Here is an 18,795-nt window from a genome sequence, read left to right as displayed (position 1 = left end):
AACCCTGCGCACCAGCAAAGCCCCACACCCTGGGCCTCTGGTGTGGCCCTGTGTGCTGACAGAGCCCCACGTGCTGGCAGAGCCCAGGCATTCTGGCAGAGCTCTCATCCCCAGTGTTGCCCTATATGCTGGCAGAGCCCAAGGCTGTCAGCTTTGCGCCATGCTCCAGCAGTGTCCCGCTCGCCCATGGATTTCTCCTACCCATGGGGCTGCTTGAGTTCTCCTGTACCGATGTTCAGTTGGCTCCCCAGGAGCTGGAGCTGCTGGTAGGGTTTCTATTTCGGGATACAAATGTATCCCGAAATAGAAACAACAGTTTAGAGACATAGCCTGCCTTAATATCTCCTATTTTGAAATAGTTATTTTGAAATAGGCATTATTTCTCTTGCCATGAGGTTTTTTGAATTATGTATTTTGAAATAATGCACCCACTATTTTGATTTTATTTCAAAATAGCCTGTGCATAGTGTAGACACTCGCAAAGTTATTTCGAAGAAACGGCTATTATTTTCAAATAACTCTGTGGTGAAGACGTAGCCCAAGTGTGTATTGTAAATATTTTCACCTCTTAATATTGAAGGAGCAGGGTTATGGAATCCCTAACAAAGAGCATGTCTCTCACATGTGTCTGAGATAAGTGGGTGTTGATAAAAGCAACCAAAAAAGATTTAAATAGCCTAAATAAAAATCAGCTCCACTGTCAATTAACTATGATTCGCCTCAGTGGTATTTGTCACATCTTAAATGCGTTAGTTCTCTAGTCAGCTACAGAAGCTGTGGCTACACTGCCCCTCCCTTTTGGAAGGAGAATGCAAATACAACCAATCAGAAACGCAAATGAGGTGCAGATTTATATATCTCACACCTCATTTGCATACTCATGCAGGATCTTGATTTCGGAAGCACTGATTTCGAAAGCCAAAATAGCTGTGTAGATGGGGTTTATTCAAAAGGAAACCTTGCTTCTAAAAGCACCCTTTTTGCCTGACAATAATTCAAAGAACTCCGTCTACATGGCTGTTTTGGCTTTCGAAACCATCTCTTCCAGAACTGATCCCACTCAAGTATGCTAATGAGGCATGAGATATTTAAATCTCCACCTCATTTGCATTTCCAATCAGCTGCTTTGCATGCCCCTTATGAAGGGGAAGGGCAGTGTAGCCACAACCAGAGTCTCCCAGGGTAGATGTATTCAGGGCCTTGTCTATGCACAGGGTTTGCACTGATTTAATAGTATTGATTTAGAAATTTCAGCAAAAATTTGCTGAAAAAACATGCCACTATAATGTCAATATGCCACAGTTGAATTGTGTTCATAGTAGTGGATTACAGCAATTTAACTGAGTAGTTTTCTAAACTGATGTAATAATACTGGTGCAAAAGTTATGGATAACCAGCTCTGAATTTCTAATACAAAAAACCAAAACTGTGTGAAAATATTCAGGAAAAACAATCTTTACAGTCCTTTCTGGCTGCATCTACACTACATTCCCCTTTCAGAAGGGGAATGCAAACGCAGCTGATCAGAAATGCAAATGAGGTGTTAATTTGCATATTGTGCACTTCATTTGCATAATGGTGGCTACTCACTGTTCTGATAGCGCTGTTTTTGGGGAAAAAGCTAAGCTCATCGACACTCATCTGACCAACCCTCCTCCTTCATCCAGGCTTGGGACTGCCATGGAACCCCTAGAGGCTTCATGGTGGAGTTTTAGATGATTTGGCTAATTATAATTAGAAATAAAATTAATCCATGAAGTTTCTTAATCCAACTGCTAGATTAACTAAAAAAAAAATTAAATAATAGCAATAACCATAAAAATCAACTTTATAATAAGCTTATTTCAGTTGTTACTAATGAGATCTGTAATTTCAGTCTTAATCAGTCTCATAAGGCTCTTAAGATAACAGCTACTGGCCTGGCTGTTAATCTTTTATATTCTTATATTTAAGACACATTAAAGAAATATAACATTAGTGACTGTCATAATTAAACGCAGTAGTTAAAAGATCTTTATGCTGCATTGTAGTTCAGGCAGTAATTAAACCAATCTTGCTACTTTATGCTGTGGCTTTTTGAGAGCAACTGAAAGTTCTCCCTCCCTGGAACTGAGTTAAGGTGTCTACCTCCTGGATAAGCTAATCGTTATCAAACTAACCTTGCTTCTCGAATGTTTTCCTGCTCCTCCCTGTCTCCGCCCCCCCCCCCCCGCCCCCGTTTACTGTGTTCTATAGGACAGTGATCTTGGGGGAGCAGGGATGGCCTCTCTGCTTGTCTATGCTGTATAACTTGTGGTGTTTTCTTTCCAGTTGCCGGATTCATTATAAGGATATGTACAATTTGTTACGTGTTATTGCTCCACCCCTTGGCTTAGGAAAGAAGTGCCCTCATAGGGTGGCATACAAGGTTTGGAATTTCAGAGAGTCCGTCCAGCATTTCCTTCTTTGGTTGTCTTCCTTTCTTTTTGTTTCTTTGTATCCAATTTGCAAGTGCACACAATACTGAAAAGAAAGTGGAACGTGACTAACCCGTTGCCTGAAAAGGAATGATTGACTGCCCCCTTATCCCTTGATGCATTGATTTCCTATTTACTCCTATACCCCAGCTGGCTGGAAAAAGGCAGCCTTATGAGACAGTGAACTCAAACATTTCCATTCCTCAGGGTCTAGATGGGAAGGATTGAGGAAGGGACAAAATTAAATATATATGAGAGAGAAACACACAGCCTAATTATATTTCTGTGGAATACTGAGGAGAAAATGCTGTGATGTGGGGCCATTTTATTTTCAGTTTTAGCTGATGTTGCAACTTCAGTTTAGCAACTACCCCTTGATCCCAAATCTTTCCTGAGTTGAAAGGATACATTAGCTCAAGGGTCCAGTTAATAGGTAGGAATGCTTACCTAGGATTAGAGAAAGGATGAGGGACTGAATGTTCTTTCTCCGCTAAAGTGTAATAGCAGTAGCTCCAGAATGCCTTTAAGAACAATGGGAATCTCCCTGAGGTCCTCTGATGAGAGTGTAATGGACCTGCAAATTATAACAGTGTCTGGATGAGATGATGGTGTCTGGGAAGGAAGGCTTCAGGTTTATTAAGGACTAAAGAACCATTTGGGAAAAAGAGGAGCCAATACAGAAAGGATGAGCTCCAACTTAACTAAAATAGACGTAGACAGTTTGCATGGAATATTAAAAAAAAGATTTTAGACTGTTTTTAAACTAAGAGCTGAGAGAAAGTGGACAGGTGCAGAGGAACTCACCGTTCCAGTGGAGATCATTGTTGGGGATGAATTTATTAAACTGGGAAATCTGTGGCCTAAGAAGTATGATAGGAAAGAAGCTGTAGGCCCTAGTGAGGAGTTCTGGTGCCCTGCACTTTTCGCCAGAGATTTACAGTAGCAGTACCCTGCTTGGTGGCTGACGCACATTGCCATCTCATGGTGGTGCAAGCATTCAGGTGGCATGTGCCGTCAGCTATTCCTTGGTTCCTTCTCTACCACCCTAAGCTTATGTCAGAATACAGCAGCTCTCCTCACCTCATCTCTTCAGCAAGAGAAGACACCCCCCCCTTTCATCTTCTACTGCCCCAGTTCATTTCTACCAATTTTCTTATTTCTTCCAATATCTTTACTAACCCCTTCCCAAGCCAAGCTTCCTCAGCAAGTTGGGTTTCCCCCATTTCAAAAGATGCCTCACCTGCGCACTCTCTAATTCTGTCTTGGATGCTCACACGCAGTGCATCCAATAACTGGAGGAGGTGCATATTCCACAAAAATGCCTACACTGTAAAAAAAAATTATCTGAGGTCACTCACAGTGTGGGACCTCCAACTAAAACTTCTCACGGAGAAATCCCTCAGACCTCCCGCAGAACCGGAGTCTCTCACTCCGCCCCCAAAAGTGATCCCCATCAGTAGTCCTCTTCTCCCGCTCCCTCAGGACCCATCAGCTAGAAATACAAGCAAAAAAAAAGGCAGCAGTCGTCTCCACAAACTGAACAGTCCTCAAAGAAAAGCTCTCCAAGGGCAAAATCCACCTCAGAACCAACAGCAGCATCCTCATTGGACCAAGAGGCACTGGGTATGAAGTCCTGTCCTCCATCTACCTCAAATTAAGAGCAGACTGCCCACTTCAGCACCACTGGCACTAGCACTGACAGCAACATAGGCAACCACAATGGTGATACCGCAGCGGCCGCATTAACAGCCTGTTGTGCTCCCAGCACCATTGAGAGGGTGGCAGACTCGCTAGATATTTCCTTGGCAGAATTGCTTGAAACCCAGTACAAGTTAACCGATTTTCTTCACGTATCTCCATCAGCCAAAATCACCTTACCTATGAACAAGGCTATTATGGATCCAGCAAAGGCAATTTGTCAAACTCCAGACACCACTGACCCCTCTCCAAATGAGCAGATCACAAATATGCCCTGGCTATTTCTATTCTCCCATCCGGTTTTCACTCCCTATCAGTAGATGCCATGCATCACTGAGGCAAACAAGCCCAATACAAAGCAATCCCGTATGACAAGGGACTGGAAAAGACTTGATATGTTCTACAGAAAATCAAACTCATCAGCCTCCTTACAGTTATCGCCAACTATTCATACCTATTGGCAAAATACACATACAACATTTTGAAAAAATGAGTCCCTTTGTTGAGCAATAGCCAGAGGACTTCAGAAACTAATACAAAGTAAACCTAGCAGAGGGATCCCTTATAGCCAAAACATCCGTACAGGCATCTCTTCACTCAGCCACACTGCCACCTGGTAGTTGGCAAAAGGGATAGTAACGCAAAGAATATCATGTCTTCACCTCCCCAGCTTACCTAAGGAGATATAAACAACTGTTGAGGCTTTCCTGTGGGAGGGACAAAAGCTTTTTGCTGAGAATACTCATGAGAATACTACCTACATACCTTCAAGGATGCCCGGGCAACTCTAAAAACATTGGGCATGTATGTCCCCCAGCACTGGAAGAAACAGAGCCGATATTATACCCAACACTGGTTATTCCCAACAGCAAAAAGAGTACAATGCTCTCAATGCATGCATCTACTGCCACCCAGGGTACTGCTGCTGTAAATCTCTGTAAGAGCAGGGTGCCAAAATTCTTTGAGGGGGCCAGCAAACAAGTGGACAAAGATGATGCAGTGATTACAGCATATTTGAACTTTCAGAAAGTCTCTGACAAGGTTCCCTCACCAAGCAGTCCTGGGATACGAGGGAAGATCCTCTCTGGGATCAGTAAGTGGTTAAAATACAGGACAAAGGACAAGTTTGCACTTAAAATGCTGCGTTGATGCAGCTGCCCTACTCTGAGAGGAGAGAGAGCTTCCACTGGCATACTTAATGTGTCTTCCTAAAAGGTGGTAGTTTTTTGCAGTAGAGGCTCACCTGCCAAGAGGACACTGTCTACATGGGTGGGGTTGCTCATTATAACTCTGCTGCTCAGGGGTATGGATTTTTCAGACCCCTGAGTGATATAGTTATAACTGTATAGGTTGTAGAATAGGCAAGATCACGGGGTAGGAATGAATGGGAATTTTTCACACTGAGCAGAAGTACAGAGAGGAGTCCTTTAAGAGTCTGTACTGGGACTTGTGTGGTACAACACACTCATAAATGACCTGGAAAAGGGATGAGCAGCGGGATGGTAAAATTTGCAGATGATACAAAATTATTTAAGATAGTTAAGTCCAAATCTCAGCGCAAAGAGTTGCGAAAGGATCTCACTAAACTGTACGACTAGGCAACAAAATGGCTGATGAATATCAGTGTTGATAAGTGCAAAATAATGTACATTGGAGAATATAATCCCAACTCTGCATACAATTATCTGTTACTGCTCAAGAAACAGATCTGAGTGTCATTGTAGATAATGCTCTGAAAAATGTACATTTCAAGTGCCATTCATTTTATCAGTAAGGTTTAAAAATCTATGAAAAGCTTTTTTGCTTGTGGAAACAAAAACCACAGCACAGAGATAGTGGCCAGGCATAGAGACTTATCCTTCTGGTTTTGTCAGTTGTTTCTCCCTTCCTTCCTTCTCCCCATCTAGCAGTCATCTGTTTAGTACCTTGGAGTGTGGCCTAGTCAGCACTCTGGACCATTTTGGATTCAGGATTGCTGAGCTCCCTACCTGAGTCTACACCTGACTTGCTGTATGTATGTTCATTTAACCTCTTTGTGCCACAGTTTCCCCAGCTGTACAATGGAGATTATCCTTTCCCTGCTTTACCAGGGGCTGATAATAATTAATAATGGACTTTAATATGCTTTGGTACCCTTCAAAGAAAGGCACTGTGGAATTACAAAGTGTTAGTTAACATGCCGCCAGCTGGGACCATAAAACCAGACACTACACTTGAGCCCAAAATCAACAGCAACACCAGCAGAGACAGAAAGCCAGAAAGGAATGGCTTCCCTAATGGAGGATTTAATTTGTTGTGTACTTTGGCTGTACCAAAACTCATCAACAATGGAGATGGAGTTGTGAGACTTCTCTGGAGACTTCCTAGCTACACCCACTGCTCTCAAACTCACACGTTGGCCAATGTACCCTCGTAATGAAGCCGGATGACTAGACCATGGAATGGTCTCTGAGGATGAAATAATAAAGTCTCTTCCCAGTCCCCACTTGCAGATTAAAGGTAGGCTGGGATATATGGATCTGCCCTTGTCAGATGGAAATCTGAGCTGTTGGAGGAGTCTGGCTTTGTTGGATAGGGTGCTGCAGAAATCCTGCTTTTTCTGGGAGTCAGAGCAATCTTAATCTACCCACAGGAAAGGAGAGAAAAAAAAAGGATTCTTCTTCTTTCTCTTTTAGCCTTTAACCTAAATTGGAAGCAAAACTTCTTATCCACAAAAGGGAAGGAGAAGCATTTTACATGTCACGTCTCTGTCTGTCCCATAACTCTGCCTACCAGCTCTCCCTGGCATGGTGAATACAATCATATTTTAATTTGAAAAGCAAGCAACCAAAAAAGCAACCTTGTCCCTCAAAAAATCCCTCCCCATCCCCAGTGCCTCTCCACATCCATTAACGTAGACATCAATCATTCCGTACTGCTACCTCAGGGATTAGACTGTCAGCGTTTAAACTGGGATTTCTTTGTGATGAGGAGACAGCCAAGAGTTCGAGCAAAGGGCTGGAAGTGGAGAAATCCTTCAGTTTATCCTCCCCTTTATTTGGTTTATTTTTCTCTTTCCTGAGAAATCTGATTAACCGGATATGTGTTTTTTTCTTGTCTGCTTTCTCCCCCACTCTACCCCTGCATTTCCCTCTCCTTGGTTTTGTTTCACCCTTTGTGTGGCTCCCCCTTTTTACTTTGGTTCCGGTTTGATTTCTGTGTCCTCCTGCTTTTGCCTCTCTCTCTTTCCCCTCCACCCCCCACCTTCAATTTCAAGCGGGCGCATCAGTTACACTGACATGTATGAGATGCTGAGACACATGTCCCCACCTCTAGGCCTGGGAAAGAAATGCCCGGCTCGAGTTGCCTATAAGGTAGATCGCCCTTGAAAACTCCCCAAACCATTTGTTGAAAGCTTTCCTTGCTGTGCCTGAAACGGGTGCCATTTTCCTGTGATATTATCGGTGTGATCCTGGGTTCTTTCTGGTGCTTTCTCTTCTTTCTATGTTGACAGGATTTTAAACATGCCACATACTGTTTTCAGTCATCAGAACTGTGACACCTTAGTTTGTCTTTCTAGCTTTGTCTCCATCTACCTATATAAGTGTTGCTCTCTGCATATTTCTGCTTCCTTTCCAATCTATTTGGGAGTGCAGAATGGAGATAATAAGCAATTAATGACATCAATATACCTCCACTTATTTTTGTATATCTCTGTATCCTCTGACTAGTCATTTAGTTGTGCAATGTTATTTTTCTTTTAATTAAGTCAAAATAATTAGGGCAGGCAGGGCCATGGGAGTTAGTAAGTTATTAAATACCGCTGATACCATAAATACTTTCTAATACACACACAGAAATAATTGCACACAAATCAAATCATTTTGAACCAAAGAAAAGAGAGAAATCACACGTAATTTGTCCTAAACAAGGTTTTAATTAAACCACAATACACATTATGTTCATAAATGTGTTAGTTGTGGTATTTCAGACTCTGCTGTGGAGAGTACACTAGAAATGCACAGAGAAATTAGACTGCATCTGAAAAGCACAAGGCAGGCCTCTAGCCAATTCAATCTTCAGAAAGAGTTGTTGTCCTACCAAAAAATTCTTCATGAAATTAGCATTTGAGGGGGCTTCATTGGGAGTATTTCTTTAGGTTTGTTATTCATGCCCTCAAAGGGATTTTCAGAAGCATTCAAGACAGGCCTAACTCTGCTCCCATTAAAGACAATAAGAGTTTTACTGTTGACTTCAGTGGAAACAGAAAAAGCCAGCACTGAGCGTTTTTGAAAATCCCTCCCATCCACCCTGAGCTTTGCTTGGTTGGAATGAACCCACAGTACATCATACCAGTTCTCATTTAAACTACACGTCACTGAGTTTCAGTATTCAGAGAGATAGTTGTGTGTCTGTTTTCAGCCAAAATAACAGGGAGTTCAGTGGTGCTTTAAAGACTAACAAATCTATTAGGACATAAACTTTTGTTAGATACAAGTCATTTCCTCAGAGGCTTGGAGTGAAAGAAAAGCACTTTCACTTCAATCGTCTGAGGAAGTGAGATGTATTTCAGGAAAGCTTATGCACTATTACATTTATTAGTCTTTGAGGTGAAATCGGACTCCTGGCTGAGTTTCAGAAATGTTTCCGTATGAACCAAAGTTTCAGATAAATACGTTCCACATTTCCCCTTCCCTATTGTCATGCATTATTCCTCTATGGGCAAAGTGAAAAGGAGGAAAAAAATAGTTGGCTTAGAAGAATCTTTTTGATTCACTATTATATGAATGGCCAGTATTACATGAATGTGTGCATCTTGACGTACTCCTGACATAAAATGTGAATACACCAAAGGGTTATATCTATTATGAATATGTAACAGAACCAAATATAAACGTCTTCATGAAAACTTCTCAAACAGTATCAATTTTTAAACTTTCATATTTTAGCCATTTAAAATACACATACACAGACACATACACACAAGGCAACATTTGCAAAAGTGCCTACTGGTTTTCAGTGTCTCTATTTTAGAGAGCCAAAGACACAGTGGGCCTGATTTTCAGAGGTGCTGGGTTTTGGTTTTTGTTTGGTTGATTTCTTGGCCACTTTCTATATGTAATTTAGAGCATATGTATGTAGACACACAATCTAGAAATGCAGTATTTTCAATTGTATTATCCTTTCCTACCTCTCTGCATTGAAGTAGCCAAATACGTGTATTGAAAATACACATTTTAAAGGAACAGCAACGAAGGGTCCTGTGGCACCTTAAAGACTAACAGAAAAGTTCTGAGCATGAGCTTTCGTGAGCACAGACTCACTTCATCAGATGCCCTCTGATGAAGCATCTGATGAAGCATCTGAGCATATGATGAAGTGAGTCTGTACTCACGAAAGCTCATGCTCAAAACTTTTCTGTTAGTCTATAAGGTGCCACAGGACCCTTTGTTGCTGTTACAGATCCAGACTGACACGGCTACCCCCCCGATACTTGACATTTGAAAGGACTGGCTGCTTTTAATTGTGCATTGTTTAGAGGCTGCACTTGTGGCTATTTAACTTGTAGATGCAGACTTTGTTCCAAGCTGAGAGCTTAGATGCTTACCTGCTTTCATTCTTCATCAGAAAGTTCTTTTCACATTACTCTTCTTACAAGCAGTTTAATTTATGTCTGTATTTATACATACGTCTCCCATAGCATTTCGGTACCATTAAGTATTTTTGTAAAACACACCAACTTGATTTTTCCAATATTAATTTTTAATCACCAAGTAACAAGTCTCCAAAGAGATGGCAGTTTGTATAACTGAGTCCCATCAGGAGAGATGGATCCAATCTGTGAAATTCAGACTCCGAGTTAATCAAACTTTCTCTGAGTGGAAGGTGGTCAGATATGCTGTTCCACTTTGGCTCATTATAGCATAGGTCCAATCTCTGCAGATTGACCTGGATCTTGCTCTGAATCCCCCGCAAAGCGTGGGAGGATAGATCAGTCATTGCAGGTTGGGGGTAATCTCCATTAAGAAAGGTAATAGAGTTACTCAGGCATTTCACTAACTGAATTTTAAAAAACCCTTATCTTCACTAATAATGACATTGGTTTTCATTGCTTCTCTCCTTCATTTTTATTAACTGGCATGATTAGGAGGAGCATGTGCAAGGAGACCTATTTGTGCTGAAAAGCCACACTCATATGAACACTGCTTGTGAATGGTTGCATTAGTTGCCCATAAGTCCCATGGTTCTCTTGTGGTGATTGTCTACCAGTCACCCCGATAGCTGTTCACCACAATTGATTTGTGACTGATGGGAAACAGCACAGCAGACCACCCTGTTGAGGGCACAATACAATCATCCATACTTGGTTACATACACATATTTCAGACCACAAACAAATCAGCTTCCTACGAAGACAGAAAATAAGTAAATAATTAAAATGACACCCTTCAGTTTTTAATTGTAGCTCAGGGATGGCTAGAAAAGGAAGTCAGTGTTTTGTCTCTGCACTCTCCTATTCTCTCACTGTCAGTAAAAGTCACCTGTTTTTCTGTTCTGTTGGGCAAATGGTTTTTTGCTCTTTTGTCCCTCTTTGTATTATGTGTATTTTCCTGACTCTCTCTTTCGTTGCAAAGATTTGGTCAGCCTGTATGGTTTTGTCCCTATCTCTGTCTCTCCACCTTCTTGATGTTTCAGCACAGAGCTGGTTTTCGTTTTCTCCAGCCTTTGTGGGGGACAGTTTCTTTCCTTCAGATTTCTTTTTATGTATTTGTTTATTTTGTTTCTCCTTTGTGAACAGTTCTCCTTGGTTAGCAAGACCAATCCCTGCAGTGTTGTTATGCATGTGGCTTGCTGCTTGCCTTGAAATTCACGCATGGGAATCTTTTAGTGTCCCCTTCTGACATTCCTCAGCTGACAGGACAACTCTATCCCAAGAGACACTGGGCTTTCAAAAGTGGAACTTTTCACCCTATTTTGGGGGTATGGGTAGGGGAAAGTGCCACATTGGCTCCCCTACAGAAGATTAAGTTCTGGTGATAGCATAGTTTCAAATCAGAACCATTGGTCCCTTTAATAAACTTTACTGAGACTTCATTGTAATCTTATGCTGGCCTTTTGAATTTGTCAGCACTGACTGAGAGTGCAGGTCCAAATTTTTTGGCAAAAGATGCACACTTCCAGCTATTGTGTTAGTGAAGGTGGGCAAGGTTAGCTATTAAGATACTTGTGTTGGAGTGATGTTACAGTAAAACCCCAAATTATGCGGGGGCTGCATTACTGCAACCCCTGCTTAACTCAGATTTTCACGCAAGTCGGGTGAGTTGCCAGGAACAAGGGTGCTGCTTGGTTCCCAGCTCTGTGCTGCTTGTGGGACCCAGGAAACTGACCAGCCCATCAGGGCTGGTCAGTTTCCTGTCTGCTTCTCCCTGCCTTCCCCCAGCCGTATGGCTGTCACCCTGACAGTGGCGCTGCTGGGGGAAGGCAGGGAGAAGGGGTGCTTAGCCTGCTTAGCTGCCTGCAGCTGAGGGCAGCTAGGCAAGCTGACAGCCAGAGAGCAGCTTCAAGTTGTGCTTAATTCTCAATAAAGTGAGTTATGCACAATTTGAAGTCATGTATATTGGGGGTTTACTGTATTAATGATTGTGTTACAGTCCTCAGCCCAGTCTGAAATCAGTGCTCATATCGCTCATATGCCTGGGCAGATTCAGAGTGAGCCAATAGCTGATCACACAATAAAAGAGCAAGGCCTTCTCTGCCAATTTCTCCATGCATTGCATGGTTTCAGAAGCTATATCAGGTCAAAGATGAATCAGTTGCTTCTTCCAGGTCTTCTGGATTTGCAAGAAACCATCGCAGAAACTTAAAGTAACATTTTGATATTTTTCTCAGCATGGGGATTGTAGAGGGAAACAAGACATTTTTGCCATCAGTAATAGTGGAAACTTACAGATAGGCCAAGTAAGAAAAATGTTGCCTGCGAGCATGTTACAATTTGATTTAAGGCTATTTATTTCATATATTTTGACACAGGATATAGGCAAACTGTGATTTACAAGTCATGAAGCTTTAATTCTTTGACTTCTCTATTTTATCCCTCAAAATTATGTTAAAATGTAAAATTGAATTCTGCCAAGCCTGAAAGTAGTGGCAACTGTTTTGCTTATGCCAAGAATATCTAAATGTTGCTCCACTGAGGTCCACAATGGCTGGCAGTTTGCCAAAAATACCCAGGTGATCCTAGCCTTGCCTTCTTTAACCACAGGCTCAGCCCATGGTGACTACACGTTCCAGCGTGCAATGCTTCATCTGACAGATCAAGGGTGTAGTCCCACAGGCTATATTTTAGAACTCCTGGCTTAGGCCATATCAAACCATTCAGGCTGTTTTGGGAACCCTGGCAAATACATTGTCGCTTGAGTGTGGGAATTTAATCCCGAAGTAGTTTTCGTTTTCTTCCTCCCCAAGCTTTGTGTCAAGAATGGGGCCAGCAAAATCTGAACATCTAGATGAAGTTGTGAAAGATACTGAACAAATCACAGGCTTTAGAAAGGTCTCTTTGCTAATTGGCTGGTCATTCTACTTTCTCCATGCAGGGTTTATATGGGGAAATAGAACGCCTGGCTAGTCATAAGAGAAGACACAAAATAAGTCGGAACATAAGAGTTACAACGAGGATAGGGTGAATTATTCATAGCATGTAATTTATTCAACAAATTCAGACACTGTTTCTACCGGCTTTCTACCAGCAGACTGTCTGTAAACTGTTCTCAATTCTCTTGAACATATTCACTGTTAGGAATTATTCCCCCAGTGATTAGTGTCCCATAAATTTCCATTATTATTTTCAAAATTAGTTTTCAATATCCAGAACTGGGGTGCTGTTCGCTAGTGTTAATAGCATATTCAGAACATGTTATTTTTTCACTCACATATCGATGAGGGTACATACACGTACTCCTGCTTGCTGTTCACTTCCATGCAAAGCGAGCACAGAAGGCCAATGTACCACTCATCTCAGGGCTAAAGTGAGATTTAAGTGGAGTATAGGCTGCAGAGTGGCCATCAACACTGAGACTATTTGCCTCTAACATTACACACAAAATTCCCTGTTTCCATTGGCATTCGTGTAAGTAAAGCTTTTCCTGGGGAATCTTTGCGGAAGGTGAACATGAAATTGGCACAAATTCAGGCAAGGTCAGTTCTGGTTTTTACTTGAATGAATGTTCATGCACCTTTCGCTTGGTTGGTTAGTTAGCTAGTTTAATTGGTTGCTGCCCCCCCAGCTAGTAGATGAGGCATGTCTGACTCTCCCCCTCTTTAATTGAAGCAAGAAATGTAACCCAGTTTTGTAACTGGCTGTTATCTTATCATCTGATTGCTTCCCCCTCTGTGAAGCAGAGAGTTAATTAGGATATTCCAGAGAGACCATCACAGCCCCAGTCCCTGAGGCCTTTCGCTGCAGAAACAATAACAATCTCTTCTGATCTATTAGTTAGGTTGCTCTTGTTAGCCTCTACTCATGTGGAGAAGGGAGAACGACTCTGAAACTGCCTAATTAAGAAGTGGGGATTGAGGAGGTTTCTTTGGTGCAGGTTAGGAAATGAGGAACTAGATGGCCATTACCTTCTTGGATGTCTCATAAAACTCCATGGGAGGGAATGAGAGAGTGAGGGAAGCATAGGAAGAGGAATGATAGAAGGAACTGAGAAATCTCTTTTTGCCAGGTACAGAGCTCTAGTGCAGGCTTTTCTCCTTGCCCCAGGTTGCCGCCTTCCCCCCATTTAATTAGTGTAGCTAAGCATACTTTTCATTGGCGGCAGGCAGGCCCATATTGACCCTGGGCTGGAGTGAACAATGTGTCAGAGTCCAGGAGCAGTGTGATCTCAGCCCATCTCTATCAACACACGCCTACGTTTTTCTTCAAGACCTAAAGTAATGGACAAATACTGCAAATTAGGTTTTGTCCTCCTCAAAGTTCCTTCTGGCAAGCATTTGAAGCCCATTTCAAAGCAGCGGGCCAGATCATGGCTCAGTGGGTCGCAGAGGGTGGGCTGCGCTTCTGAAATAGTGTGAAAATAGGCCTTGTTTGTTTTTGCAGTGGAGCATGCTGAGCAGAGGGGATAAATAATGCAGTCCCACCTCTCTCACCGAGCGTGCTTGGTAGTGCTCACAGGGTTATGGTGTTAACTGAGTTGTGCCCAGGGGAATGTAGAGGGTTAGTCCAGACTCTCTGATGTGACACACTTCCAGCCAGTGTTGAGATGTTAGTTACGGTGGGCAAGGTTAGCTATTGAGATGCCCGTGTGGGGGTGACTATGTTAATGATTGTGTTACAGTCCTCAGCAAGCCCAGTCTGAAATCAGTGCTCATATGCCTGGGCAGATTCAGTGCAAGCCACTAGCTAGTCACACAATAAAAGAGCAAGGCTTCTCTGCTGATTTCTACATATGCTGCATGGTCCCAGAAGCTATATCAGGTCAAAGATGAAGCAGTTGTTTCCTCCAGGTTTTCTGCATTTGCAAGGAAGCATCACAGAATCTTTAACATTTTGACATTTTTCTCACCATGGATGGAAGAGCTGATTACGTGGTTTTCAGAGGGGCTGAGCACACCCAGCTCTCATGGCCTGCAGGGGGAGTTTTGGATATTCAGTGCCTCTGAAAATCAGACTCTTAGGCTGTGGCCACACTAGCCCCCTCCTTTCATAGTAGGGATGGTAATGAGGCACTTCAGCAGATGCTAATGAGGTGCCGCCATGAATATGCTTTCGAAACGCATGCCACCATGTTGCTGGGGGCCTTTCAAAAGGACCCACTGATTGCAAAAGCCCCTTCTTCCCAAAACCAAAAATTGCGCAGGTACTTGGAAGTGCCTGCAGCTACACAGCATGCCGGCGCTTCAAAATTTGCAACTTCAAAGTTGCCGTGGTGAGAATTAGTCTAGTAAGGTACTGTATATTCATCACAGCACTTCATTAGTATTCTCCACTCAGACTGATTACCATGCCCCCTTAAAAGAAGGGGGCTAGTATAAACACAGGCCTGGTGTGTGTGGATCGAGGGCTACACGTGCCATTTTAGAGTTCACTTTTGAAAACTCCTCAGAAATCCCATCAGCACTGATTTAAACCTGGGAGAAAGGGCCTCCATGCAGTCAGTTTTCAGGTGTATTTTGTTCTCTGTGCTTGAGCACAGCTCCTCTTGGGCATTGCCTCTGTTACATTTGTGGGGAGACAGGTTTTTTAGCCCCAGTTCTCAGGAGGATGGAGCTCTCCTAGGAGGAATTATTTCTCACCTGCTTGGTCTTCATTTCCATGCATCTTCTTCCTCTGTCCATCTCTGAACTCTCTCTGTCACTCACTGAAGTAGGATTCAGTGGGGATCTTTCAGTAAGTTAACCGTTGAATTGCACTGAACACACTATTTTTGCTGTAACCTTTGGCGTGCTGAAGGAGGATTTGCCAGCTGAGATGCTGTTTGGTTTTACACAATAAAACAGGCAAAATGCTTATAGCTTTTCCAGCATTTGATATTTCCTTTGAATTACATGAGGAGGAAATTCTCAGCTTTGATTTTTGTTATCCCTCAGGCCAATAGCCTGAGAGCTCCTTGTCCTTGTTGTAAAAGGGGTTCTGTTAAGTTGTGCTGGTTTCTCTTAGCTTAGTGATTACTAGAGTAAGCATGTAGGGGGCAGAGTGGGTTGTTGCACACGCGTTTCACCCCAGTGAATACAGGATCAGAGCCTAACATATCAAATGAATTTGATGATCTCAGCTTGTTCCACCATTTGTTCACCGTAAGGAAGATAACGTGGTGCCAAGAGCATGTCCCACTTCACATCAGCTGGGCTGAAAATATTGTTCAGAATCCTAATGCTCCAATCTCTGCCCTGGCGAGTGCTGGCTGGGGTCCCTGAGCTATTGAGTCTTTATTGTATCTATACGTGCTCTTCTCCCACTCCTCTTTGGCATCTGGCACTGCAGCGTAAGCCCTTGACATGGTGCCACACAAGTAGCTGGGAGGGCTAGTGGCAGAGGGCTGATGAAGCTAGTAAGATACTAGGTCAGGATGAGATGCAAAAACATGCATATGTTCACAGTCAGTTCCTATACGCAACCAGTGTTGTTTAAAGAGGACAGGCCAGATTTTTGCCATCATACACCAGCTTTACACTAATACAATTCTATTGACTTCACTGGAGTTGGTCCCAGTGTACAGCTATAGAGCACCTGTGTGGGTGCTTCCTAGCCCAAGCAAACAGGCTAAAAATAGTCTAATAGTAGCATGGCCACAGTGGCCCAGGCAGCAGCTTGGGCTAGCTGTCCAAAGCACATGTTTAACGGACCCCTTGAATATATAGCTAGGCAGCTAGCCTGAGCAGCCACTTCACTGCTGTTTTCAGTGAGCCAGCATGAGCAGAGAGTGAGTGTGGCTGTCTACCTGAGCTGGGATGCATGCTGCCAGCTGCATACCCTAATTTACACTCCTAGAAATGAATGGGGGAATTAGGCTCAGCAATTTTTACCGTGGTTCCACGCCCTGTGTTTGCGTTAGATGCGACCCCTACGTCAGTGTTCAGTTTATACCACCGGGAAATAACATTTTGGAGCTCCTCCACCCCACCCCCAAGCTGCTTTTTCTCCTGATGGTGGAAAAGGAGGACAAAATTGTAACGTAACAGTCAAGTCCTTCTCTTTGAAAAGCAGTCTAATGATTAAAGCAGAAAACAGGGAGTTCCCAGTTCCATCCTTCCTTTGCTCTGTGGCCTCAGGCAACTCACTTCACTTTGCTGAGCTCATTTTCCTCTCTCTGTAAGAAAGAGCCCCACACTAAGAAAAGTGACGTGAAAATTAGGTTACATTTGTATGTGTCTTTGGAGATGCTGATAAGAATTTAGGTAACACTTTCAAAACCCCCGAGTGACTTAGCAGCCTAACGCTAGGACCACACTTACATTTTTGTTGCTATAAATTATTTCACTCAGGGCTGTGAAAAAAACCACACCTCAAAAAACGTAAATTACATTGAATGAATGCCAGTGTGCACAGCACTATGTTGGCAGGAGATGCTCTCTCACTGGCCTAGTTACATCCTCTCATTGGAGGTGGGTTAATAGTGTTGATGGGAGAGGTCTCTCCCACCAGCATAAAGCAGCTACATGGGGGACCTTAGAGCAGCACCACTGCAGCGGTACAGCTGTACCACTGTAAGGTTTCTAGCGTAGACAAGACTTAAGTCCCATTTCCAAGAGTGCCTCTCAAGCACTTTAATATAGATGAGACTTAGAATGGGGATTCCTCACAATGCAATAATTAATCCATTTCTGCACGATGGAATTCTTCCATTGACTTAGCCACACTAACACTGCATTTAGGTCAACCTCAGAACAATTTCAGGACACAAAACCTTTCACAGCTCTGAGCCATGTAGCTAGGGCAATCTCATTTTTAGGTGTAGACCAGGCCTGTGTGTACAGGCCACTTAAAAAAAAAGAAATAGGATGTAGGCTCCTAAATCATGGAGGCACTTCTGAAACTGTTAGTCTTCCTCTCTGCAGTGGTTGGAAATGAGGCAAGGAAGTGGTGTCTGCATCTGGGTCAGGTTCAGGTTATCCTGGGAAGAGTTTGAGTTTTAGGGAGAAAGGGGCACTCTTTCTATAGCGTCTCTGCAGTGTGGAACTGTTGGGAGCCTATGAGGAATGCACCAGTGATGCCTCCTGTAGGAGGCTGCAGGATACTCCCTCCTTGTGCATCTGGTCAGCCCCATTGACTGGAGCGTAGGGGTTGGAGCCACAGCTCCTCTTTCCTCTACCCCATTGGAGTGCTTTGTGTGCCAGGAGTCCCTAAAGAGACACTGCACCTGTGTGTCAGAGAGCTCAAGGACTGCAGTAATGTACTGACTAGCTCCTGTGAAAGGATGCAGACAGCAGACTGGCTCTTTGCCCTCATCTACCATCTAGGGCCAGTCTGGCCCTTTCTGTGCACACAGCTGTGGTAATCGCTTGTGTATAGATATCTTCAGCATGTTAAAGCATCAATGACAACCTGCTTTAGTGCCCTTAGCAAAGTGCTGACTTCTGTTAAACAAAGAAAAGGTTTTTATGGAGTGATACAGATCAAAGTAACGGCCTAATCAGCACTCACCAAGGATGAAATTCAACCTGTGCACAGGACCCAAACCTAGCTAGCACTGGGGGGCTATGCAAACCTATGCAAACCCCCTTCACGGGAACAAAAATATAAAATAACCCTATATAACACCTTAGAGAACAGAAATGTGGAACCTTGTCTGATTTGGCTGCAGTTTAGGATGGTTCTGAAAAGCATATGAAAGCTGAGGAGCTGAGAATTCAACATTTGCCCAAGTAGAAACCAGCCGTTGCTGAACAGTGCTAGGTTATTCCCTAGCCTGAAGGGCTTTGCTGCTAATGATCACTTAAGGGTCCACAAACTGACTTGCAAAAAGAAGAGCGAGGATGGGCCAAAGTGACTCACGTGGTGTAATTCCTTTGACTTTATTTGAGTGACATCAGTGATGAATTTGGCCCAAGGAGTCTAGGCATGGATGTAGCCATGTGGTGATGGGGGAAGCGTTCCCAGGGGCACGAGATTCCTATCCAGAAGCTGGAGGCACTTGGCACTGTGACTGGCCCATCTAGGTGT

At 43.2% G+C, this 18,795-nt stretch overlaps 1 protein-coding gene across 1 annotated transcript in view; it reads left to right on the top strand.

Annotated features, from left to right (window-relative positions):
* CACNA1B (calcium voltage-gated channel subunit alpha1 B) overlaps window positions 1-18,795 on the top strand; it is a 502,106-nt gene that overhangs the window by 449,551 nt on the left and 33,760 nt on the right. Inside the window, exon 39 of the mRNA XM_075015705.1 lies at window positions 7,411-7,507. Coding sequence (XP_074871806.1) covers window positions 7,411-7,507 — 97 coding nt within the window. The remainder of the gene's footprint in view (window positions 1-7,410; window positions 7,508-18,795) is intronic.

This window comes from Carettochelys insculpta, chromosome 21 (genome assembly GCF_033958435.1).
Source record: "Carettochelys insculpta isolate YL-2023 chromosome 21, ASM3395843v1, whole genome shotgun sequence".
NCBI lineage: Eukaryota > Metazoa > Chordata > Testudines > Carettochelyidae > Carettochelys > Carettochelys insculpta.
The sequence above is the reverse complement of the archived record's forward strand: the minus strand, read 5'-3'. Positions and strand labels throughout refer to the sequence as shown.